Here is a 25,471-nt window from a genome sequence, read left to right as displayed (position 1 = left end):
AAATGTGCTACGATAAGAATATTTAATAACAATACGAAGATTTTGTTCCAAAAGGAAGTAAAAAAGTTAGTTTCCATTGGAAAGTCAGCTGGTATCGTCGTTCTGACGTCACTGGCAGCACTTTTTGCTCAAATGAAAACGATATTTATTTTGCTTTAATAAATGAGGTCAGTGTCCCACAAACTACCAGGAAGGATTTATATTTTGTATAAAGTGTGACACTTTAGTTTTAAACTGACTTTGCTTTCATTTTCGCTTTCAGCTCGTTTTGCGCCTGAATTGACGCTCGTCTTTGTTTCATGATTGTTTTGTTGCAGAACCACTAAAAACTGGGATTTCATTGGCTGTCAACATGTAACATGTTATGTTTTCATCGGAACTTCCCCAATCTGCTTTCACTTTCTGTTTGAAATCATTGCAACACATTTGCTGCCTGTTCTGTCGTCACTTTGCTCTGCAACAATCATGACTTCAAGGCAAAAAGGATGTTTCTCGTAAGTCGCAACAATAAAAGGGAACATTTGTGTGGACAAAAGCAACACATTTGATTTTTAGCCCAATCGCTATACAGGCCAACACTATTATTATTATTACTACTATCATCAGCTGTTGATACATAACTCAGAAAAGGGTAAACAATGGCTAATCGATATACTTAACATGTATGTATATATATATGTTGTTCACATTGTAAATATGAAACTAAACAGTTGCAAACTGAATGGGACTGATTCTTCCAACTGGAAAATGGAAAAAATGGTAATAATTATGAGCAGAGGTGGGTAGAGTACCCATTGAAAGAGTAGTGTTACTTTAGAATAATATGACTTAAGTACAAAACGCCAAACATGCGCGGTTTTTGCTTGGTGGTGAGACAGAATTTGCCAGCAATCCCACATGGGTGCTCAGCATTGTCGCCTGGATCGCTGGGGATCGGCGCCAATGTCTGAAGCGGTGTGTGAAAAGGTGGACCAATTTACCGTCTGTTAATCTTTTTGGGATGGGAGCTAGAAACAGCAGCAGTTTGATGACGGCAACTCCTCAGCAGGTGATTAATGAATATTAGGGGTACGTTTTGGCAAAGCCTCTTGTTATGATGAAGTTGATGATTTATGCGTTTGTTCTTACCCACTTCTCAGTCAGATTAATGATGATTATACAGGATTTGTAATAGCTGGGAGATGAGTTTGTCGTTTACTGCTGGTGTGTCAGAAATGGTTGATGGTTATGGTTCAAAGTAGCTGCTGCAGATCCACTACATGCTCAAGCCAACACATTTGGTCCAGATTGATGTCTCCTGTATGATCGTCTTGTTATGATATAAGGTTATATGTGCGGGTGTGACAGGGAAGCCAGGCATTTATTTCCATCTAACTCATGTTACTCGTGTTCCTCTTCTGTGTCCCACCGCCTGGTTAGATAACCAGTTCAGAATGTCGATCCTGGAGCGCTTGGAACAGATGGAGAGGAGGATGGCGGAGATGGCCAGTCACCAGCAACAGAGCGGTGCAGGGAGTGGTGGAGCTGGAGGAGGAACAGGAGGAGCGGGCACAGGGGGAGGTGGTGGAGGGGGAGACAACAGCCAGCCCCAGGTAAACTATGACAAATGATACATCACACATGAAGGTAATTACTATAAATCAGTACAATCATCATCAATAAATAGTTAAATTGGGATTCACTTAATGAAATAAATAAGATTCAGACTTTTGATAAGGTTCAAACAGAATCAGAAATACTTTATTAATCCCCGAGGGGAAATTCAGACAAGATGTTTATCAGGATCCTTCTTCCTTTTACTTTGTAAACATGTCTTTGCTTTATCCATGTCATAATTTAATCCAACGTATTGATATAATCAGTGACGTGCGGTGAGGTTCATGGCTGGTGAGGCACTGACTTCATCACAGTCAGATTTACAAACATATGAACCCTAAAGAGTATCTTATTCACCATTTGATTGGCAGCAGTTAACGGGTTATGTTTAAAAGCTCATACCAGCATTCTTCCCTGCTTGGCACTCAGCATCAAGGGTTGGAATTGGGGGTTAAATCACCAAAAATTATTCCCGGGCGCGGCGCTGCTGCTGCCCACTGCTCCCCTCACCTCCCAGGGGGTGAACAAGGGGATGGGTCAAATGCAGAGGACAAATTTCATTACACCTAGTGTGTGTGTGACAATCATTGGTACTTTAACTTAACTTTAACTTTACACATACAAACTGTAGCACACAAAAAAGCACATTTAATAAAAAAAACGTTATTATGGTTTTACCTTTACTTATAAATGAAGTCCATGCACCGCTGTTGTGCTGGATTAATGCACCCCCACCGTAGAATGCACCCCCTGACGGGAGTGTTATATCAACTAAAGCCCTCACTTCAACTTTCCACGTGCAAGATTGAATCTATTTAAAAAAGTGTAACCGAGGGTTTATAAATGTCGCCTATACTGTATGAAACTACAAAATAACAAACACGGAGGCTCCAGTTTACACCAGGACCACTTTATTTACCTTCTTTCAAAAACCTCCGCTCCACTCCAACGTGTCATCACTTCCGCTCTAAGCGCCTTCAAAATAAGAGCTCAAGGCATATACTGTATAACAGCGCATAACAGGAACTTAACATCACAAAGAGGAAAGCCCATAAAAATAGGTTACAAAAGTTATTTAATAAGAAGCCAAAAAGTGCAAAAACAATAATGTTCGTGTTGGAGGAGTTGTGAATTAGGTACACCTGCAGTCTGCAGGTGTACCTAATGTTGTGGCCCTGCAGTCATTCACAACTCCTCCAACACCAACATTATTGTTTTTGCATTTTTTGGCTTCTTATGAAATAACTTTTTTAAATAGATAAAATCTTGCACGTGGAAAGTTTAAGTGTGGGCTTTAGTTGATATAACACTCCCGTCAGGGGGTGCATTCTACGGCGGGGGTGCAGGAGGCGGGATTACTGCGAGCCTCAGCCAGTGCGTCTTTTGCAGCCGTTTTATGATCGCTCAGCACAAGAAATACGTTACACACATACAGTTGTTGACAAAATACACTACATTATATACCTCAGCTAACTAAACTATGGAAATGTATAATATAATTCATATAGCAATACTGTCTCACTGCACAGTAGGCCAGCAGTTAGCCGAGTCCGCAATCCATGGTGAGGCACAACGCAGTGACGTGCCTGAACTGGCCTCTGTTCACCGCACTGTCTCTTCTCAGTATTTGAACGGCAAATGTAAAAATTCAGCGATTTTGAATAAAAATAATCTAAAACTGGTGAAGGTAAATGGAAAATAACGTTATAGTATAATCACTGGATACATATAACAATTTAATTAATTTTTTTTATTTTCACATTTTTTTTCTTTCCATGATGGCACATGAGGCCCCGCCTCAACTGCCTCCAGTGACTGCACGTCACTGGATATAATAAAGGTTTTAAGTGTTTTAGGTGCATACAAATGGTAAAATATTTACCTAAGGTTATATTTCTCCTCTTTTGTCAAAAATAATTGTTGTACATTCTTAGATGGCAGGTTATTGTTTGCTTTGTGCATAATTTTAACTGTTTGCAAATGCACCAAATTATTGAATTTCAATATTTTTGGTTCAATACATAAAGGGTTTGAAAGTTCTCCAGAACCTTTATGTATATTGCAGCTTTGTAAAATGGTTAGTGAATGTAAAACAGTTTTTGTAGTTATTTTACCTATATTTCTACACAATAACTCAGAAATGGTAACACTAGCGAACAGTAGAGATTGTGGAGTGATTTTTGGTTCAGTCCATATTTTGATTCATTCATTATTGACGTATTTCTTGCCAACTTATGTTGTATATTTTTATATGAGCTTTAGAGTTAATTTAATCATCTATTATTATACATATGGAAATGTGATTGATTTTACTCTGTGAATGTCTTCTTCGTCTCTTTTTTGTGTGTTTAACTATCTTTCCCACTGTTACCAAACAGCATTATTTTATTTTTACTGTACTTAGATTCAAGAATAGTCTGTTTTTTTTTTTTGGCAAACCATCTCTTTTGTTTACTAATTTCTGCTGTTATTATTTGTATTAGCTTCTGAGTGTTCTCTCCTGAACAAAATCTAGTCATATCGTCTTCAAATAGTATTACCTTTAAGTCCTTAGTAACTTGACAAATGTTAGTTAGATTGAACAATTTTGGTCCCAATATTGATCCCTGGTATGCCGTAATATATTTAGCGCTGAAGTCGTGTGTTCGCAAGCTTCACATATTTGGCTAAGTTCTTATCCAGTTCAAGTCTCATGCCTTACAGTTCTAATTTGGTAATTAAAATATCCTACCCGTAAAAGACTGAAATCTATAATTATAACAAAATGAACTTACATTAGATACTAGTTTTAGGATGTACTCAGTAATGCAACCATGTTATTGTACATTGTTTTAATTCCGAACCCACTTTATGGATCATCATCGTCATCTTTGCTGAGTTATGTCTGTGATTTGCACCACTCATGTTAACAATAGCAGGACACAAAAATATGAATATAAAGGGATGGCTATGTTGTTAGCAGAGGATATAAAACCACCAATAAAAATGTTGCGCTGTTTTTTTTGGGGCAGTGTGTATCCGGCCAAACGCAGGCCAGCAGCTCCTTCGAGAGTCGTGTCGTGGTGGTTTGTGAGAAGATGATGAGTCGAGCTTGCTGGGTCAAATCCAAACATTTAATCCACTCAAAGACTTTCCGAGGCATGACACTCCTTCACCTGGCTGCTGGCCAGGGCTATGCCACCCTCATCCAAACACTCATCAAGTGGCGGTAAGAAGAAAACACAATACAGGAGTGGTGCGGTTTTTAATGTCGGTTGCATGCCACCTAATTGTTTTCTTGTCCTCAATCCAGCACTAAGCATGCTGATAGTATTGATTTGGAGTTAGAAGTGGACCCTCTTAATGTGGATCATTTCTCCTGCACGCCTCTGGTAAGAGAGCTTAGTGTCTTTGGTTTAATTAATGATGAAACATTATAGTTTGTGTGGGAAATGTTGATGATCATTTGATCAAATCCACCCAGTGGGTGTCTCATTGCTGCTCTTTCTCCAATGTGTGATTTTCTAGATGTGGGCATGTGCGCTTGGTCACCTGGAGGCAGCTGTGGTCCTGTATAAATGGGATCGACGGGCTCTGGTCATTCCAGATTCTCTTGGCCGCCTACCACTTTCGATCGCCCGTTCTCGTGGTCATACCAAACTCGCTGAATGTCTGGAGAAACTGCAGCGGGAGGAGCAGCAGCCACAAGCTCCTCTACCCCCTGCATCTCACATGTCTTTCTCTCCAGACACCCCTACAACAGACAGTTGGATGCTCAGTTGGGCAAATGATAGTGTTTCTGCGCCTGGTGGTAAAAGAGTAGGTTCTGCTACCACGACAACCACATCCAGCCTCAATCCAGGCAAGTGGCTGCCTTTTGTACTTGGCTTCACATTTAAAAATCAAATATTGTGTCAATACTTTCTCTTTATTTCTGCAGCTAACCGTAAAATATTGTGTATTTTGCAGACCTGAGGAGGCCTCGGTCTGAGCCTTCCAGCTACTACACCAGCGAGGGCCAAAGAGATCTTCCACTAGCTAAAAAGCATAAACCCAACCCAGAACTGTTTCAGACGCGGCCTGACAAGGCCATGTCCGTTCCTCTTAGCCTCGAGCAGCAGCAGCTCCATAAACTGTCCACCAGCCCCAAGACCCAGCCCTCAGAGGGCGCTGAAAATGGCCTGTCAACTGGAGGTAGCACAGGTACAGCCAGATGGAGCCCCAGGGAGAGTTTCTCCTGCAGCAGCATAGGGAGGAAGGGGTTAGGGGTCAGCGGGAGCAGCACTTTAGGAAAGGAAAAGATTGTCACCAGGTTACGTCAGCGAGAACAGCTTGGCATGCTGGTGATGGCAGACAGAGACATGGCTGATGCAGAAATGCTAGCCTATCGGGAGGATCTGGAGAATCAGGACTGTCTTACGCAGATGGATGACCTGCAGGTAAGACCACAAGTTGGCAGGGAATCATTTCAATCATCAAAATATTATTTTGATTGATATTGTAATTGGCCCTAGTGTGTGAATGTGAGTGTGAATGTTGTCTGTCTATCTGTGTTGGCCCTGTGATGAGGTGGCGACTTGTCCAGGGTGTACCCAGCCTACCGCCCGAATGCAGCTGAGATAGGCTCCAGCACCCCCCGCAACCCCGAAAGGGACAACGCGGTACACGATTATTCATTAATTTGAAAACAAGAGTATTTATTGTACCACCAAAACTCAACTTTAAATATAGTCTAAAAAACACCTGGATATAAATTAGTAACGAATAAACCACAACAAGTAAAATAATAGCAACAACAATAAATATAAATACCAATAGCTACATAAAAAAAACAATACAATTCAGTTTTTCCAATTAGTTTTTAATTCAGATATTTTTTACCTTTTACACTTTTTTACCACCATAGAGTGTGTGCTATTTGTGTTAAATAAAATGTAATAAAACTAGATAGGCTCCAGCACCCCCCGCGACCCCAAAAGGGACATGCGGTAGAAAATGGATGGGGGGATATTTTAGTTAATTATTACTATAGTTAATTGAAAGCAAAAATCCTCAGATTTATTGGTATAATACATCTTTGGACAATTTTGACCAGTATCTTAAGTCAAAACATAATCATTTTGTAAATGCATCAATAATTGCTTTAAGTACATTATGCTTGTGTAAAGCACTTTTTTTGAAACCTTTATTTTGTTGTCGCAGTCAGACCGGCTGTGACACACCGCGCTATTATTGTGAAGGGGGAAGTGTGCTGTGCTGTTGTTCTTAGCTTGACGAGTAAACAGGCGACTTGAGGCTGTAAAAAAAGAGTGGGCCTCTCAAGTTAATAAATGTAGCATCGATGATGGAATTTACAACATCACAAGCAGAAGAGATGTGTTGTGTGTGTATGGATTGTTCTTTGTTAGTTTTAGCTTCGTAGTTTAGTCGCTGTTTCAAGGGTCCGTCTACACATTGTTTAGTTAAGGACGGGGTGTTTAAGTGGAGTCGGGGATAAATGGGCACTCTTTATTTTCCAAAATAAATGTCTCTTCTCACAATGACAACATTTCACTTACATTAAGGTCAATTTCCTTTTTTTTATGTTGCGTTTATCAGTGGATTCTGTTTTACTGGCCAATTATGTGACTGTCCGCGGTTACGTGAGCCTGGAAATAATATGCCTTACTTCTTCTATTGAGTTTAGTGATTATTGATTGGGCATATAAGCGCTGTGTCATATAAAAAGTAACAAGTAAGTAAGGTTTGCGTACTGTGTATTAAAACCCATGCAAACTTTATGGCGCATGCAAACCTGATCTACTAAGCTTGTGCCCAAAGGGCGCAAAATAGAGAGCACAATCCATTTAATGTGTCTCTGTTTATGAATTTGCAGAATATATGCTAATCATTAGAACAGTGTTTTTCAACCACTGTGCCGCGGCACACTAGTGTACCGTGAGATACAGTCTAATAGGCCGTGGGAGATGATGTCATTTCACCTAACTGGGTTAAAAATATTTTGTGCAAACCAGTAATTATAATCCGCAAATAATGTGCCATTGTTGGGTGTATGTGCTGTCTAAAGCGCGGCAGAGTAACCGTGTAATACTCTTCCATATCAGTAGGTGGCAGACATCAACAAAGCTAATTGCTTTGTGGATGTCAGGAACATGGTTTGTCGTAATTACAATATGCAGACGACAGCGGTAGGTAGTGTGCAGGTAAAAAGGTATCTAATGTTTAAACCAAAAATAAACAAAAGGCATGTGCTGCTAAGAAAAGGCATTGAAGCTTAGGGAAGGCTATGCAAAACCAAACTAAAACTGAACTGGCTGCAAAGTAAACAAAAACAGAATGCTGGACGACAGCAAAGACTTACTGCTGTGGAGCAGCAGACGGCGTCCACAAAGTACATCCGTACATGACATGACAATCAACAACAAAATAGGAGCGCAAGACAAGAACTAAAACACTAGACACAGGAAAACACCAAAAAACTCAAAATAATTCACGGCGTGATGTGACAGGTCGTGACAGTACACCTACTTTGAGACGAGCTATAATGATGCATGGTTGGTTATGGTTTGAATTTATATCCAACAATTGCGAGAACAACTTTTTACTGTCAATATCGGCTGCTGAGTTTCATTTTTTTTATGTTTTCTGCTCGTGGTGTGCCTCGGGATTTCAATGAAAAAAATGTGCCTTGGCTCAAAAAAGGTTGAAAAACACTGCATTAGAATGCCCAGATTAGTGAAGAAGATGCAAATCAAATCCATTTATCACACACAATGTAATTCATCAAAAATAAAAATGTTTTGCATTTATATTTAGTACGTCTGAAATGTTTATGCAAACCGGCACATTTGCAAAATGGCTGTGAGAAAGGAGGCGATTGTGCTGCAAAGACAGATGATTAAGCGAGAGAGAGACTATTCCATCTGTGTGGTGTCAACATATTGGGACTGGTAAAAATTAAAAAAAATATTGGAACTATTGTCTATTCAGCAATATAATATAATTTTATAGCTGCTTGATGACTTAAATGGATGAGTCAAACAAATTAGTTTTGTGTCTGCTGGCGTTTCTTATTTTAAATAGCGGTTGTTTTTTTCATATAGAGAATACTGTCAGCGTGTTAAATATAGGTTCTGTTCTCTATATTGCGATTCGATATTGTAGAAAGGATGGTACAGATTATATTGATGTGCTGCTTGTTCGACAACATTGCTAAACACCACAGGTTGGAGAGCATTACAAGATGAATGTAGAGGGAAATGAGTTTCTCCATGGTGACAGTTGTATTACAAGCAAACGTTATATGCTTATTTGTGTTTCATTGTATCCATTAAACCATATCCAATTGTATTTGCAATCCGCAGAGTATGTGAAAATATTGTCTAAACATTACAAAATGCCACAAATTCAGTCAGCCATTTTGAATAGTCAGCTTTAAATATCTTCGACAATTTACATAGATTCTACTTCACTGTAGTAACGCTTCTGCACTCTGACCATATTATCAGATCAGTCGTACTGGAAATGCGCAAACATTGGAAAGAGATGTGCTGTTTATCATTCACAATCCTTATGTAAGACAAGAACACATATGTTCAACTTTTTATGCATTTGAAATCGTAAACAAATAGCTAACAATTGAGTCAACAGATGGAAGGTCCTCTATTGCACCCAATATACCCTCTAAAGAACATTTAAAAACCGCCAACAAAACTCCATTTATATGTCATGACCTGAAAATTAACCAAATATGAATGATATTGTTATTATAAGCACCAACATAGACAGACTATTTTAGCGGCTCATTGAAAACAGTGTGCTAAAGCTGGCTTGTGCTGTTATTGTTGACACACTAAACTGCCGGCTGCTTCTGCTTTGTTTCAAACTTGCTAATAGTTCATTCTAGATTATAGTTCATGCATCTCTCACCAGGTAGTAGACAAATGTGGCCATGGACCGAAAGACTGATCAACTTTGACATCTCCCGAGATGGCAAAAAAGACGTGGTTGAGGCAACTTTTTTTTAACTCTTTGTGAGGATTGTAATTTAATATTTATCTAATGAACTATATGAGCGTGCCGTCAGTCCACAATATTACAGTAAGTGTTTGTTTTATTATGGTTAGTTTGTATGTTTAGCATCTACAATAAAACTGCATCCATTTAGCGCTCGGCTTCCAACATTTATTGCTCATCCTCTTTGTGTTGGGGTTCAAAAATATAAGCTTCTGGATCATAATTTCTCCTAATGTAATCACTGTTGACTCTCAAAAGGTCTGCTTGATTTGCATTGTTGTTGATGGGGAAGGGATCTTTGGTTCCTAACGTTACGTAACGAATCACGTGACTGGCTTTCTCATTATCTCTCAAAATGGCTCGGGAATCTCCGTGAGATTAATACTATTTTGATCATATCTATTTATTCGCAAACTTTGGAAGTATTTTGGTGTCATAAATCAGGTATGTATAATAGCTTCAATATAGAGGCAACTTGCTTTTCCACTCTACTGGTACTTTAAATAGGACGGTCTGCACCACTTTTGCACTTGTTATTAATTGTACACGCTGTCTAAGTAGATCGCCTGCAATAACCCCCACTCGCACTTGTTGTTTGGATCTCAGTAGACCAGGCCCTAAGACTTTCCTGCCATGTTGTGGTTTTATAAGTAGCCCTATCACATAATAAAACCATGTTTATTTTAGAATTGGTGGTCTTTCAGCATCCATCCCTAGTCATACTTGTCTGTTTTCTTGTCTCAACAAAATAGGCAAACATGATGACTCTGGCAGAACACATCATTGAGGCAACGCCGGAGAGAATCAAGAGGGAGAACTTTACTGCAGCAGACATTTTACCGGTAGACACATCTGGGGTTAACAGCACCATGAACTGGCTGGCCAACTACCTGGGAGATGTAGAGCAGCTGCCAAGCATCCTACACTTACGGTAAGAAATGACTTAGTGTAGAGGGAAGCACTAGTTTTCATACTCACACAAAATGCATCGTCAGATACTGGACATCTGTACTATTTAATTAAACTCAATACAGTGGACCCTCCAATTACAAACTTAATTGTTCTTGATTTGGGTTTGCAATTACCGGTAATTGGTATTTGGGAACTAATTTCCCTATGAGAAATAATGGAAACATGGGTAATTGGTTCCATCCTTAACAAAAGTCACTATTTTAGTAAAAAACGTGTGATCTGTGTACACTTTGAAGGCAATATTAAGTAGAGATGTGATGTTGATGAACAAGTCTTTTGAACGACTCTTTGAGTGAAGGATGAGAACAGATTCGCAGTTGCGAGCCATTTGTTTGCAATAAGTTTTTGATACACATGCAGAAACCTGGTAGGGGAAGTACAAATCTGTATTTATATTTTCATCATGTCCTAATTTTTATTATAGTTTTATGTATACTTTCATATACATGTATACCTTATTACCTTACTTATTATTTGTGTATTTTATTCTGTGTTGTTCAAATGCTCTTGTGCTACTAATATTTTTTAGATGAAGGGAAATTCAAAATAGTAATGTTACTGTCAAAGCATGGGGATATGCTTACAGAATGTTTTCAACGAAAACACATTAAAAAATGATAGACATAATTTCAGGAAAAGTCCAATAATATATTGGTGTCAATTGACATTTTGTTATCCACATCTTATCTTATAACTGCTACCAGAAATTGTTTCTTTGATTAAAAAAAATTAAAAAAAATACAATATAAGTAGCCCTATCACATAATAAGGTTTTATTAAGGTTTTATTATCGGTCTCCCTAGACACATCCTCGCTCATCCATGCAGACTGGACACTGGCCGAGAGTAAGTGGGCGGCTGAGGGTGGAGTCGGCTCTCTCGGTTGCTTTGTTGGTTTTGCTCCTGTCTCTGGCCATGCTCCCCCCACCCCAGCAGACGAGGGCGTGGAACAGGAGACTACTTATTAAGGTTTTATTATGTGATAGGGCTACTTATAAAAAATATATATATATATACGTTGGGTCAGGAAAAAACCCAAAGGCTATATCATCCCTACAAGCCTGTTTCGCAGGTTTGTTGACCTAACGTATGTTCCGCTCTACCCCGGTATTGAGCACTGTATACCGGATAAACCACAGAAACCTTGACTATATATATATATATATATATATATATATATATATATATATATATATATATATATATATAATAGCGAGCCAGTCTTTTAAACGGCTGTTTGAAAGAAACGGCTCCTCAACCGGCTCCCTACAAAGACCAATAAATCCCATATGTAATATAACGGTATTTATCATGAAAATGATAATATAATACAGTATGTTGGATGTTAAAAATTATAGTGTTCGTAAACGCAACCCGTCGTGTGTGTGACTGACAACGAGGAAGTGTTGTGCTGCTGGTGTGACGAGGACAAGCATTTGTGCGAGTTTATATACGATGGTGGAACTCTGGAAGGTTGTTAGCGTGTTAAAATCTGCAATAACGTTTCAAACGAGCGTCAGACTCTGTCAGGACTCAATAACATCTTCTCCTGCCTCCTCCTCTTCTGCCCCTGTCAAGAGCTTCTCTACCGACTCTGAGCGACGCTGCAGAGCATGCACAAAATTGCTGAGAAACTACACTGAAAAACTTGTATGTGGAGATAAAGGTTGTATGCGGTAGCAGATTTTTGTTCAGAATCAGAAGTACTTTATTAATCCCCGAGGGGAAATTAAGATTTTCAGCACAATCCCAAGATCAGACAAACATTACAGGGAGACAGAACAGGATCGCTGACGGGGTTGCCAACTTCAGGGCCTATTCCAAAAAAAAAAGTTGAGAAACAGGTAAACGCTGGGGAGGGGGGTGAGTAAAAACAAAAAAATACACAGTCTAAGCCTGGGCCCCTGGAGAGGGGGTCCAGACTGAGGCCAAGGAACATAAAAACTCATAGCCATAGCACACATAAACATGTGTGTAAGATGGAAACATCAATGAACGCAAAGGACATTAAAGACATTAAAAGAGCAGAGCTGATGCAACCAGCTGACACTCCAGCAGTGTCATTTCTACATACTGCTACTAAAGTACAAGTAAAACAACAAAAAATAATTAACCAATAATATATATTGCGGGCAGCACGGTGGGAGAGGGGTTAGTGCATCTGCCTCACAATACGAAGGTCCTGAGTAGTCCTGAGTTCAATCCCGGGCTCGGGATCTTTCTGTGTGGAGTTTGCTTGTTCTCCCCGTGACTGCGTAGGTTCCCTCCGGGTACTACGGCTTCCTCCCACCTCCAAAGACATGCACCTGGGGATAGGTTGATTGGCAACACTAAATTGGCCCTAGTGTGTGAATGTGAGTTTGAATGTTGTCTGTCTGTGTTGGCCCTGTGATGAGGTGGCGACTTGTCCAGGGTGTACCCCGCCTTCCGCCCGATTGTAGTTGAGATAGGCTCCTGCGACCCCAAAAGGGACAAGCGGTAGAAAATGGATGGATGGATATATATTGCACACACACGATTGCACCATGCATAGACAATCAACCAGACAAAAACATAATTTCAACACCCATATACACTGTGGTGGCCTCTGTTCCACGCCCTCGTCTGCTGGGGTGGGGGGAGCATGGCCAGAGACAGGAGCAGACCCAACAAAGCAACCGAGAGAGCCGACTCCACCCTCGGCCGCCCACTAACTCTCGGCCAGTGTCCAGTCTGCATGGATGAGCGAGGATGTGTCTAAGGAGACCGAGGTGTCCGATACCTGCTCATTCAGCCAAGACACTGTGAAGCTTGTCCGTCCCGGCGCTCAGCGCTGGCTCGCAGCCCTGTCTCTTCATCCGCATCTCCTCCAGTCTTTCCAAACCGACTCTGGTGTGGCAGAGACCCAGCCCAGAAGTTCACAAAAAAGCACCGCAGAAGTCACGAAAGTGCCACCCCTTGTCGCACAGTCCCTAAGGGTCCCTAACCAAAAGGCAAAAAAAAAAACATGAAAACAAGAGGGAAACATCAGGAACACAAAAGGAAGATACAAGAGCACCGAGCTCCTGCCAACAGCAGCCACTACAGCGGCGCCATCTTGGGAAAAAAAAAAAAAAATATCCATCCATCCATTTTCTATCGCTTATTCCCTTCGGGGTTGCGGGGGGCGCTGGAGCCTATCTCAGCTACAATCGGGCGGAAGGCGGGGTATAAAAAATTTAAAAAAGGCATTGGTTCGTATTTGGAAAAGTTGTAATTGGAGGTTCCACTGTACAATATATTTTTTATATAAAAAGTCAGCCTTTACAACAAAAATACAGTAATAAACCTAAGTTTTCATTGACATGGTTAGAGCTGTATTCGTTTAATTATTATTTATATTAGTAGAACTGCACTGTATCATACTGACATGTGTTTCTAATATGTCTCTGTATAGTAGAGTCACATGTACAGCATGCAAGTACAGGAATAAAGTGTTAATTTGGGGTGTGTAGACCAAATGATGTGGCAATTGAGTCTATTGAGCACCGTGTGCATAGTGTGCTATGAAATCAATGATACAGATGTCTGTATAATGAAACTTTGACCCCATTGTCCAACCCCAGCCTGAGTCCTGATGGGTCCCCACTGGGAGAGGGGCCCCTGGAGAGGTCCACACTTCCATCGCCTGCAGACTGGAATGAGTTCCTTAATGCCTCCAACAGCAAGGTGGAGAGAGACCTGGCCCAGCTGACTCTGTCTGATCCAGAACAGAGAGAACTATACGAAGCTGCCCGCCTAGTTCAGACAGCCTTCCACAAGTACAAGGTACAGACCCACTTGGACACCATATAATGTCAGCGCTGCAGCGTGCAGTGAAAAGTGTGTATTTGTGCACTTTGGGGCTTTTATTTTATTTGGTCCAAAGCTTCAAAGGGAAGCTATAATTTTTGCAGTGAATATCATTGTTTTTTGTGGAGTCTTTTGCACACTTTCCGGTCCACCTGTTGTATTGTTGTTGTTGTTTTTATTATTTTATGAATGTACACATGACAACATAAACAGAAATATTTAAAAAAAATTGTCCCTGTGGTTTCAGCATGAGAAGATGGCTTGAGGAGAGCATGACCTTGCTTAGAGGAACAATTGCATTTTCCCCCATATTGCTCCTCTTATTAGACATTGAGCTTTACCTGCTTTCAGTTTGATGTATTGAGCCTGCTGCTGCTTGTTGTTAACTAGCTCGTCCAACACCTTCTCCCTATTTTGTTCCTCTTCTCCTCACTACTTTTGTTTTCTTCATACAATAAACTGTTTGCTGTTCTTTGTCATCTACTGTGCCTACAAGCCAATACTGAGGGGGACCTTTGGCAACTCAACATTTCCATCTCCCAGCTTCCCACCGAGGCTGGACACATACCAGAGTGGTGTGCACATAAACATACTGAAGAGACTGGACGGAGCCACCAGAGTGGCAAATAGTTGATAATAATAATTACCTCTGATCCATCCCGCTCTACTCTCTGACAGGGGCGGCCACTCCGAGAGCAACAGGAAGTAGCTGCTGCTGTTATTCAGCGTTGTTACAAGAAATACAGACAGGTAGGAACATTTATTTGAATGCAATTGCATCAGTCTAGGATTAATTTGAAAAATGATACTCCAGTTTATTTCATATGAAATCACCATACACCATTAACATTGCATATCTTTCTTTTATGCAAGCTTACATGGATAGCCTTGAAGGTAAAACATCTTCACAACCAGCAGTTAAATTCATCTCAAAACTGTCTGAATCTTGCAGAAGTACAGTGGTACCTCAATTTACGAGTAATTTGAGATACGAGCTGTCCCTCCGCCTCTCGTTCCGCTTTGAGTCGTGAGCAGAGTTAGAGTCATGAACCTACACCGCCGCCGTTGGAAGTAGTATTTGTCCTAAGGTTGTGCTGTTGGAGAAATACTCAGTCCATCTAGGATTTCACTGCATTTTTTTGTTATTGTTGCAGTGTAAAAATCCTGAATTAGCGGCAGCTATTTCAGAAAGTTGCTGGCAAAAGTTGCAACGTTTAGTTTTTTGAAATAACATTGAATCAACTTCTGATTTTATGAATGTGTTGTCAGTGTTCTAAATTTTTATACCACCCACTTCAAAAAGCACAGGATTGCAACACAAATTGGAAAACAAAATGTTTTACTCATTTTATACCACACAGCAGAGGTGGGACCAAGTCATTGTTTTGCAAGTCTAAAGTCTTTGCCCTCAAGTCTCGAGTCAAGTCCCGAGTCAAGACAGGCAAGTCCCGAGTCAAGTCCAAAGTCAAGACTGGAAAGTCTCAAGTCAAGTCCCAAGTCCTGCATTTTGAGTTTTAAGTCCTTTCAAGTCCTTTTGACCACAGACTAATATATTTACACAGATTGTGTATTGTGTAGGGACGGCGTGGCGCAATGGAAGAATGGCCGTGCGCGACCCGAGGGTCCCTGGTTCAATCCCCACCTAGTACCAACCTCGTCATGTCCGTTGTGTCCTGAGCAAGACACTTCACCCTTGCTCCTGATGGGTGCTGGTTAGCGCCTTGCATGGCAGCTCCCTCCATCAGTGTGTGAATGTGTGTGTGAATGGGTAAATGTGGAAGTAGTGTCAAAGCGCTTTGAGTACCTTGAAGGTAGAAAAGCGCTATACAAGTACAACCCATTTATCATTTATCATTTTAAATTGCTGTATTTATTTATTAAAACAAGTGCATTTGATATTGCAGGGAAAAAAATTGTGCTGACATTGCACTTCATAATAGCACTATTAACCAGTCATTTTAAACATTTAACTAATTTCTTTACAGAATAAACACATTTGAAAAAACAAGTGCAACTGTACTTATTTGCACAAAAGTGTTAACATTGTATTTCCATGGCAAATTGCATTGTAACTAGTTCCACAGCAGTTTATATCCTGTTCTTACCTTATTTCATTGATCTCATCTCATACTGTATGTGTGTTTATGTGTGCGTACACATGAAAAACATAACAAATACATGAACAAAACAATGAACAGAGTTGTACTTTTTAGATGTCAGGACCCTATGCAATATGTATACATATTTTTAATATAGTATACATTTTAATTGACCTTTATTTGACTATGTTTGTTTTTTCGTAGGTGGCTAAAATACGCGATGTTGCTGACCGCCGTCTAACGCTACGTTACTGTGTGTGATACATTGACTAACGTAACGTTATGTAAAGGTACCTCATCCAACCCTGCTTAAAAAAAATCACTTGACAAAAAGTATGAATAAGGTAGCGAACTGCAGTGGACGCAACAGATTGCCGTGTTTGCAATGACGTTATAACCATAGACATCTTATAAGTAGACGCAGCATTGACTGCTGTGACGCGAGCAATTGGGCCGCCATCTTGAAGTGGTGATGAGAAGCCAGCGAGCAGCTTAAACTGACAGTTGACAAGTAAAAAACAAAGATGCCGGGCTGGTGTTCAGCGTTTTTCTGCTCAAATGAGCGAACTGTTGAAAATAGGAATCGGGGGATTACTTTTCACAAGTAAGATTTAACATTAACGTACTATTGGTTGTGAAAATAATATTACCACAGAGGTGAGAAGGAGCAAAGATCTTCAATATTTGTATGTGAAAATCACAAATAAATCTTCTGGGGGAGGATGACCCTCCTACAGGGGTTTGGTTTACAAACTTTCAGTCCCACCTAAAACAAAATTCACCAGCCGCCACTGATTATGATGTGTTCTCATTTTAGGCAAAGTATAAGACAACACTTTCTTAACAGTATAATTGTAACCAGGAATAAGTCTTCAAGTAACAATATTCAAATACTAACATTGTTGTGTAAAACAGAAGTTGGTTTTATTCTGAATCTAGTGAAACAAATTGGTGGTTTTAGCTGATATAAAGACTTTCTTGTGTTTATATATGTTTATGTTAAAGTATTTGGCAGACGCTTTTATCCAAAGCGACATACATAAAAAATACATATAAAACAATCACTGTAAACATTATCATTTAAGGGAAGAATGTATTACAAAATATCAATACAAAGTGTCAAGACAGAATAAACTCTCTGCTGCTGCAACAGAGATACAGTCTATAAAATATATAGATATCTAATGTATTCATACATTGTTTATGCAGGATATATGCATGTATATATAACCTAATCATATTGTTCCTTCAATTTAAAAATAGCTGACCGTTTTTTCCCCCTTCTCTGGGATTATATTCCCAGTTTTGATCTTGGACGTCTGGTCACTTATAGCATATAAGAATATTCTATTACTGTTAAGCAAACTATGAATAATAAAACACGCCAAACCATGTGTCCTTTATCATAGCTACACGTATGACAAAATAGCGCGTGAAAATCAGTGGTATTCAGTGAGGTAAAATGAATTAAATGCGCTGACAGTTTATTGCTCCTGCCAAATGAATTGCACTGAGTGGAGCGGATCACCACTCTAAGATGGCGGCCCCGCGTCTCGTCAGCGGCAGTAGGCAGTAGCGGTCGATGCTGCGTCTACTTATAAGATGTCTATGGTTATAACGTTAGTTTACAGCCTCACTGATTTAACTACACAGCAAATAAAAGTCACGTTACTTAGCCAATAAACGTTAGCTTACATTCAAAACTTACCGTTCTGTTTGCAACTTCAATAGTCGAACGAAGTTGGAAGTTGTTGCAATTAGTTTTTTGTTGACCAAGTCGTAGTTTTAATACCCGAAAAAAACTATCTTTGGCGTAATTTTTCCTCACTGGCGCGTTGTTTGAGAGCTATTCTTCGTTGGTTGTTCTGCAATTTGATTGGATGAATGCCGTGGGAAGAAAACAACATGGATCTAATTTGATTGGCTATTGTACTGACAGACACACACGCTGATAGAGCGCACACTCCCTGACAGACACACACACGTACACATTGGAAGGTATTGAGCGCTCCCGGATAACTTTTTAATCGTTGGGTTTTGGGGAAAGTAGCAAGTCATGTCAAGTCAAAAGGCTCAAGTCCAAGTGAAGTCACAAGTCATTGATGTTAAAGTCTAAGTCGAGTTGCAAGTCTCTTTGCATTTTGTCAAGTCGAGTCTAAAGTCATCAAATTCATGACTCAAGTCCAAGTCATGTGACTCAAATCCACACCTCTGCCACACAGACCTAAGAGTAGACTCTAGATGTCAGTAAAAGCACAAACAGTAGACAGCTAATTGCCAAGTACACTGTTTTAATTAACAATAAATAACTAATACTACTGAATTATATTTGTGAAGTTAATCATATTTATATACCACTTTTCTCTAGAGACTCAAAACGCTTTACATAGTGAAACCCATTATCTCCATCCTTAAGGCTACATTTAAACCAGTGTGGATGGTACTGGGAGCATGTGTGTAAAGTGTTTTGCCCAAGGACACAGCAGCAGTGACTAGGATAGCGGAAGCGGCAATAAAACCTGGAACCCTCAAGTTGCTCGCACGGCCGATGATCAACCGAGAAATACCGCCCCATTGAAGACATTGGACAAAGTTGCAAGGCCACACATAATTCGCAGGGATTGGCCGAATTTGCACGAATTGGCACGATCCCAGCATCACAAAGTCCTGGATGGACTGAATAAGGAGTTAATCAATTGTTACACGTTGCTCTTCCTGCTTTGGCTTCACAAGAAACAAACAAGTTATGATTAGACAGTTGACGTACACGTATGAGAAGCTGCAGACTCAACAAACTGGACAGTCGAGCATTACTTTTGGTACACAGACGTACATATCACTTATAACTCATGTAACATATATCTCTGACATTTCCAGTCCGTCACCCAAATCCGTCCATGCGTATCATAAATAGTGATTTCCTAGTTCCTTTTGTTACATGACAGAACCAGCCCATAGGAGACACATACAAAAGTCTGTTCCCCAAGGTCAATGCTGAACAATATGTTTACATTACTTCATAAAACTACTGTAGTTGTTTGTAGTATTGTAATCTTTTTCAAACAATATTTCTGATATAAGAGTTGTTTTTGTCCTTTTAAAAGGCATGTAACGTGTTCAAATGGTGGTGCTTTGAGTGGGCTAACCACTGATTAACTTGATTTTAATTATTTAAGTGTTTCAAGTTACGAGCTCGTCGTGGAACGAAATGTGCTCTTAAGTTGTGGTACCACTGCACAAGTCCAATGACAGAGCATGATATTTTGATTTTTTTCTTGCTCACAGTATGCACTTTATAAGAAGATGACGCAGGCCGCCATCCTTATCCAGAGTAAATTCCGTAGCTACCACGAGCAGAAGAAGTTCCAGCAGAGCAGGAGGGCTGCCATGCTCATTCAGCAATACTACCGCAGCTACAAGGAGTTTGGCAGGCTCAAGCCTCACCACCGTGGGTCGGCCGCTGCCCTGGTGCAGCACAAATTGAGGTAGTCATCCATCGTCAGGGGACCTTAGCCATATTGCATTATGTATGTTAGGTAGGTGATGATACGCTCAGCTCACCAGACGAGACAATATTTTGACATGATCTTTAAAAAAACTGCATTGACAAGGACTTTTTTTATTTAACTGAGTCATGAAACAATTATGCAGGTGCATTTTGAAATGCGTCATGGTTTTGCGGGCATAATCTGAGCATTAGTGTTTGACTCTTGAGCTTCTTTCCACAAATTGAAACGAAAACAAAAAGTTAAACAATTTAAATCAGAATTGATCAAATTAAATAAGCCTATTGCTGCTTGAGGTGATGAGCCAGCATATTTAAAGTGCTGTTCCATTGCGTCTTAGCATCTATGTGATTACTTTTGTTTGGACTCTGATTAAGGAGAGCAGCTGAGCGTCTCACCTGCCCAAGCACAGTCAATTCCATGTTGCATGAATTGTCAGTCACGGTGGCTACGTTGTGATTTAGTTTCTTAAGCTCCACGTCCGTGTCAGCTGTTTGTAGAACTTTAGCCCTTGTGTGAACTTCAAAAAGTGGGTGAAGCTTCTGCCTTGTGCTACAAGAAAGCTTTTTCTGAATCGAGAAATATCGTCACGTTTTAAAGGGGAACTGCACTTTTTTTGGAATTTTGCCTATCAATCACAATCATTATGAAAGACAAGAACACACAAGTCTTTTTTTTAAATTATTCTAATGATGATTTTAAAAAAAAAACGCTTGAGCGATGTGGCTAATGGGAGTCACCAGTGTGGCCTTTAAAACCCTCCATCAACATTTTATATACACACTGAAAGTATATATATATATAATATAGTAACAGACACGTTCATAACAATATGTAAAATGTTCAATATTTACCGTATGTTGATCATTTTAATCATTGCTGGAACAAATTCTTCGGCACATTTATTTCCGTTTCCATAGCAGCGCACTTAACTCTTCCTGATACACACGAGTGACAGATTTGAAGATGACTACTTTTGGACAAATGAGAATTCACAACCTTATCTTTTTTAATCGGAATTTATGGAGGATGAACTACTGCTTTTTAAAGCCAGTATGAAGGAAGAGTGAGATGTTGGAGCAGGCGGAAGCCGAGAGAGTGAGGTGAAAGTGAATTGGAGCTGCAAAATGTGGAACTTGAAGCCAAGCTATTTCGACATAAATGGAGTGCTTACCCATAATTAACTGAAATAACTGTCCCAAGCCAGCTGGAACAAACAGACAACTGTCCATCGAGTGAGTCACACTTTATATTGATCATGATACATGCAACATGTCATGTGTGTATCAAGACAGACAGCATGCGCTGTCTGGCTAGCTGTGTTCAAACAAAACATGAAAATTTACAGATATTGTTCATGTTTTTTAGTCAGTACAGATTGGTGTCTTATCGCATTGTGTTGTACATTAACACGTTTTGTGCTGTCGTAGAGGCTAGCTTATCTCTTGCCGTAGTTAGCTTCTACGGCTAATACCTTAGCACGCCGATGTGTTAGTGCGGTAGAAAAATAGTTCCTCAGTGTTCGCTCTTACAATAACAACGTTGCTACAGTTTTGGTTATTATACAAGTTACGGAACGTAAATGAAGTATTGTTGGCAGTTTTTGAATGCATTTTTAAAGTAGAATTGATTGCTCCCATTAGCTTTATTGCTAGCCACCAAGAATGAGACAATTTTTAATGTTAAAAAGCGAAAACATTTAAAAAAATAGTCTTGTCTCTTATAAGGATTGTGAATGATAGGCAAAATTCCAAAAAAAAGTGCAGTTCCCCTTTAAATCTTGCAAGATCGTGTGACATCTCGTCATACCCGTAATGTTTGCAAAATGTGTATTCCCTACAAGTTGGCAACAAAGACTTTAAACACAGTCTGCAACTTTTCCCAACTTTTGACAATGTACAGCATTGAACTACAATATATTTACTATATTATGTACTTTAAATAGTATACTCTCCTACTGATTTTGACATCTGTTTAAAGTTGCTAAGGTAGCTGGGTGCCAAAATGTATATCATCATATTTTAGTTGTTGTAACTAGGTATTCCTTTGGGGAGAAAAATGGAGAAGACATACGCACGCATCCCACTCGTCCGCACCAACCTGACAAAATGCAACTTTTTATAGCCACCCTCCACAAAGATGCCCCTTTTGCCTTTCTCCCCTCCTATTTGCTTTGGCTATCAAACCATTGGCTATTTGACTTTGGGAGGAGGGGAGAGTTTGACATCACAAGTTGTCTGTTTCTACTTCATGTGTCAAATCCATCCTTGTCCATCCCAGTTATTAGGATATTCTAATTCAATTTGGCATGTATTCTGACTATACATTCAATTTCAAGATAGGCGAGCTTCTCCCTAACAACCACCTGTCTCAAAGGATGTCGTTGTCCTCCTTTCCATTTAGACTTTCTCTCAAGGGGTTTTGATATTTGGGTGTATTTATCACTGCTTCTGCAGAGGTCCTTTTCAACTGGAACTTTCACCAGCCCGTCGATAAATTTACCTTTTGGTATGAGCTGCTGGTCCTCGATTCCTTTCTTTCTGACTGACAGGTAATTTGGTAAAAATGCTGATTCTCCCTAAATTCCTCTATTTGTTTTAAACATGTCCAACTATTAATGGGGAGATCCTTTTTCATGGGCGAGACAATACAATATATTCGTTCTTGTGGTTCCCCGAGTTGGAGGAGCTGTTTTACAACTTGCATTGCCAAATGTTTTCCAATGCTACTGGGCATTCAACATTAACAAGCTTATTCATTAGCTCGACAGAGGAACTGACACACGCCAGTCTTGGGCCCAAATTGAACTACAGTCCTCAGGGCTTTCTCTACAATCCCTCTTTACTGCCAACTAATAGCTGTCCTAGGGACATCTTAACTCATATCAAACTGGGGGAAAAAAAAGTTTTACTTTTGACAGAACTCGGCAGTCCTTCTTGGAGTATTCGAATGAACCACTTTCCACACCCACCTGAAAAAATATATAAAGATACAACAGGAAGCATCAAGATAAACAACCAATAGAGAATAGTACTGACTACATGGAAAGACATGCAGTGATCCAGAAATTAGCAAACGCTGCAGCTCAACTTAAGTAGTGCTGATTACTAACAACACACATCTGCACCACGAGTGCAAAGCGAAGCTGCTGCGAAAGCAGAACATGGAAAAATACTGGGGAAAAAAAGTGTCTGATTGGAAATGAACATTTCCATAGGTAGAGCATAAAAAAAGCTGTTTACAACCTTCTAAGTACCGATTTTAACAATATGAGAGCCGCGAAATAACACCCACATCGCCTTTACACTCGATTAATGTATTATACGATGTAAACAGGTGCTGCACATTACTGATGTAGAATTGATCAGATGTAATATTGATATTTTTACGTATTTAGCCATTTTTATGCTTGAAAATGCTTATTTTAGGCCAACAATACACAAAGCATGCTTAAAAGAAAGAAAATCTGCGGTAGAGCAAAGCCACAAACTTCTAAGCGCGATGTGGTGAGGGATGACTGTACAATACAGAAAAATTTAGCATATTTCAAAGGGAGTTGCAAATGGTTAATAATCATAATTAGTTTTAAAACTGTACAATTTTGAGTTCGAACATAGCCCTTAAAATAATGTCAACTTTCCCCACACTATTTGTTTTCTTCCAGAGGTTGTCTGCTCACCAAGAAGCAGGATCAAGCTGCCAGGAAGATCATGAGGTTCTTGCGTCGTTGCCGCCACAGGTAACCCCCAAACACACACACACACACACACACACACGCACGCACATGCATGCACATGCATAACACGTTATGCAAAGTCTCACGTTGATTGCACAATCCTTTCATGGCTAATCAGTAAAGTGCATTTTGAAAGACTCAAGTTTCATTACCTCGCCCATCTATGAATTATTTTTTTTAACCCTGCTGTTATGTGGTATTTTCATTGGGCGTATTAGGTGGTTAAAAAAGAAATATTCATGTTCCTAAGCTCCAGCACCCCCTCCTCCCTCACTGTAATTGGCCCCCCCACCATTCCTCGCACCCTCCTGCAGAGTGCCTACTGTGTGCTAATAGCTGTCTGGTATTGTTTTGCTGTTTATGCCAAGCCCCTTGATGGACCATAGACTGTTCAAGCGGGTGAGTGCTGCCTCAGCAACTCAGTTCGTGCCTCACTCTCTATTCCTCTCCGTCTCTTGCTCCTAAATAATAATTGTCTCCACCTGAGCTCTCAGCCTTTGCATTCTCTTGCTCCCTCACGCTCATTTTCTTCTTTTCTCTTCCTGTCTCTCTCTCCTGGCTCTCCACCGACCCAACTTCCTCCTCCATCACTTTTGCTTGATGCCTGCTTGCATGAGGGCTGCCAGCTGGAGCCACAGGTGTACGACATGCTCAGATTCAGCCAGACCTTTGTCAAAGTAACCAAAATGCTTAAGAATGAAAAAAGGGGTGAAAGGGTGCAACGGGCATGTTGCTCTTTATCTGTTTTTCTCTCTTTGGGACTTTTATTTCAGTTTGTTTCCTTTATACAGAAAGACCATTTGAGGGAACGTGCAGGGTTCTTGTTTTGATTGTGTATTACTCATGCTGCATGTCCACTGGTGACAACTTTGGACACAAAGGCATGCTATGGGCCTGCTGTTTTCTCAAGTTGTCTCTCTGTTTTATTGATTGGCTGCTTGTACTGTTTTTTGACATACTGCCAGGGACCAAACTCAAAAGAACTGTTTAATGTTCAAAAAAAAGATAAGGACTACATGCATGTATACTGGAGGGTGACGAATTGAAGGACAAACTGACCAAAATTGGCATCAACTTTTCTCTCGACTGCACAGGTGTCAAACTCAAGATCCAAGGGCCACATCATTTAAGGTGGCCGGCAAAAGTCTGGCAATGTATATTTCTTGATAAGTCCATAATCCATTTTATTATATACACTTCCATTTTATACCAGTAGCCTATCGACTATAATTTCAATTTTGGCTTATAAGCAGCCAATGTTTCAAGGTCTTATTTATTAGAGAGTAATTGACCATTCAAAAACTTTTCAGGTAACAATCCATACTTAAGGAAAATGAACTTGTACTGTCAAAATAAATTGTGTGATTAATCTGTCTACACTATATACATTATGCAGATTTTTTTCCCTCAATTAATCACAAGTTAACTTGTTTTTGACAGCCCTGGTTAATATAATCCAGCTGAATGGTCATTATACTTATAAAATTGGGGAAAATATGTATGCATTTGGGGGAAAAAAAGTGTTCATATAAATTACAGATGAAAAGGAACTGTGGCCATTAAATGACTGTACTCTTTAAATCTTAACTGGTGTATTCCTTGCTTAAAGCTGAATAAGTTATTGAAAAAGCAGAATGTCATGTAATACATGCAAATGCAGTTCTTAACTCATTATTTTTTGATGCAACATGTTATTCCAAGCTGTATTTTTTGTCATTGAGACCCTTTAAATTAAAATTGTACACTAGCTGAACCAAA

General features: G+C 39.8%; 1 protein-coding gene across 13 annotated transcripts in view; it reads left to right on the top strand.

Annotated features, from left to right (window-relative positions):
- camta1a (calmodulin binding transcription activator 1a) overlaps positions 1 to 25,471 on the top strand; it is a 740,802-nt gene that overhangs the window by 703,963 nt on the left and 11,368 nt on the right. For 9 of the 13 annotated variants that reach the window (XM_061984658.1, XM_061984664.1, XM_061984629.1 and 6 more), the window contains 12 exons: positions 1,420 to 1,592; positions 4,608 to 4,804; positions 4,889 to 4,967; positions 5,104 to 5,437; positions 5,545 to 6,014; positions 10,344 to 10,522; positions 14,147 to 14,348; positions 15,051 to 15,122; positions 15,246 to 15,266; positions 19,757 to 19,956; positions 23,642 to 23,716; positions 24,082 to 24,112. In XM_061984658.1, coding sequence (XP_061840642.1) covers positions 1,420 to 1,592; positions 4,608 to 4,804; positions 4,889 to 4,967; positions 5,104 to 5,437; positions 5,545 to 6,014; positions 10,344 to 10,522; positions 14,147 to 14,348; positions 15,051 to 15,122; positions 15,246 to 15,266; positions 19,757 to 19,956; positions 23,642 to 23,716; positions 24,082 to 24,112 — 2,033 coding nt within the window. The remainder of the gene's footprint in view (positions 1 to 1,419; positions 1,593 to 4,607; positions 4,805 to 4,888; positions 4,968 to 5,103; positions 5,438 to 5,544; positions 6,015 to 10,343; positions 10,523 to 14,146; positions 14,349 to 15,050; positions 15,123 to 15,245; positions 15,267 to 19,756; positions 19,957 to 23,641; positions 23,717 to 24,081; positions 24,113 to 25,471) is intronic. The other 4 variants (XM_061984687.1, XM_061984644.1, XM_061984636.1 and 1 more) reach the window with 3 other exon arrangements.

The sequence above is a fragment of the Nerophis lumbriciformis genome, linkage group LG01 (assembly GCF_033978685.3).
Source record: "Nerophis lumbriciformis linkage group LG01, RoL_Nlum_v2.1, whole genome shotgun sequence".
In the NCBI taxonomy this organism is placed as follows: domain Eukaryota; kingdom Metazoa; phylum Chordata; class Actinopteri; order Syngnathiformes; family Syngnathidae; genus Nerophis; species Nerophis lumbriciformis.
The sequence above is the reverse complement of the archived record's forward strand: the minus strand, read 5'-3'. Positions and strand labels throughout refer to the sequence as shown.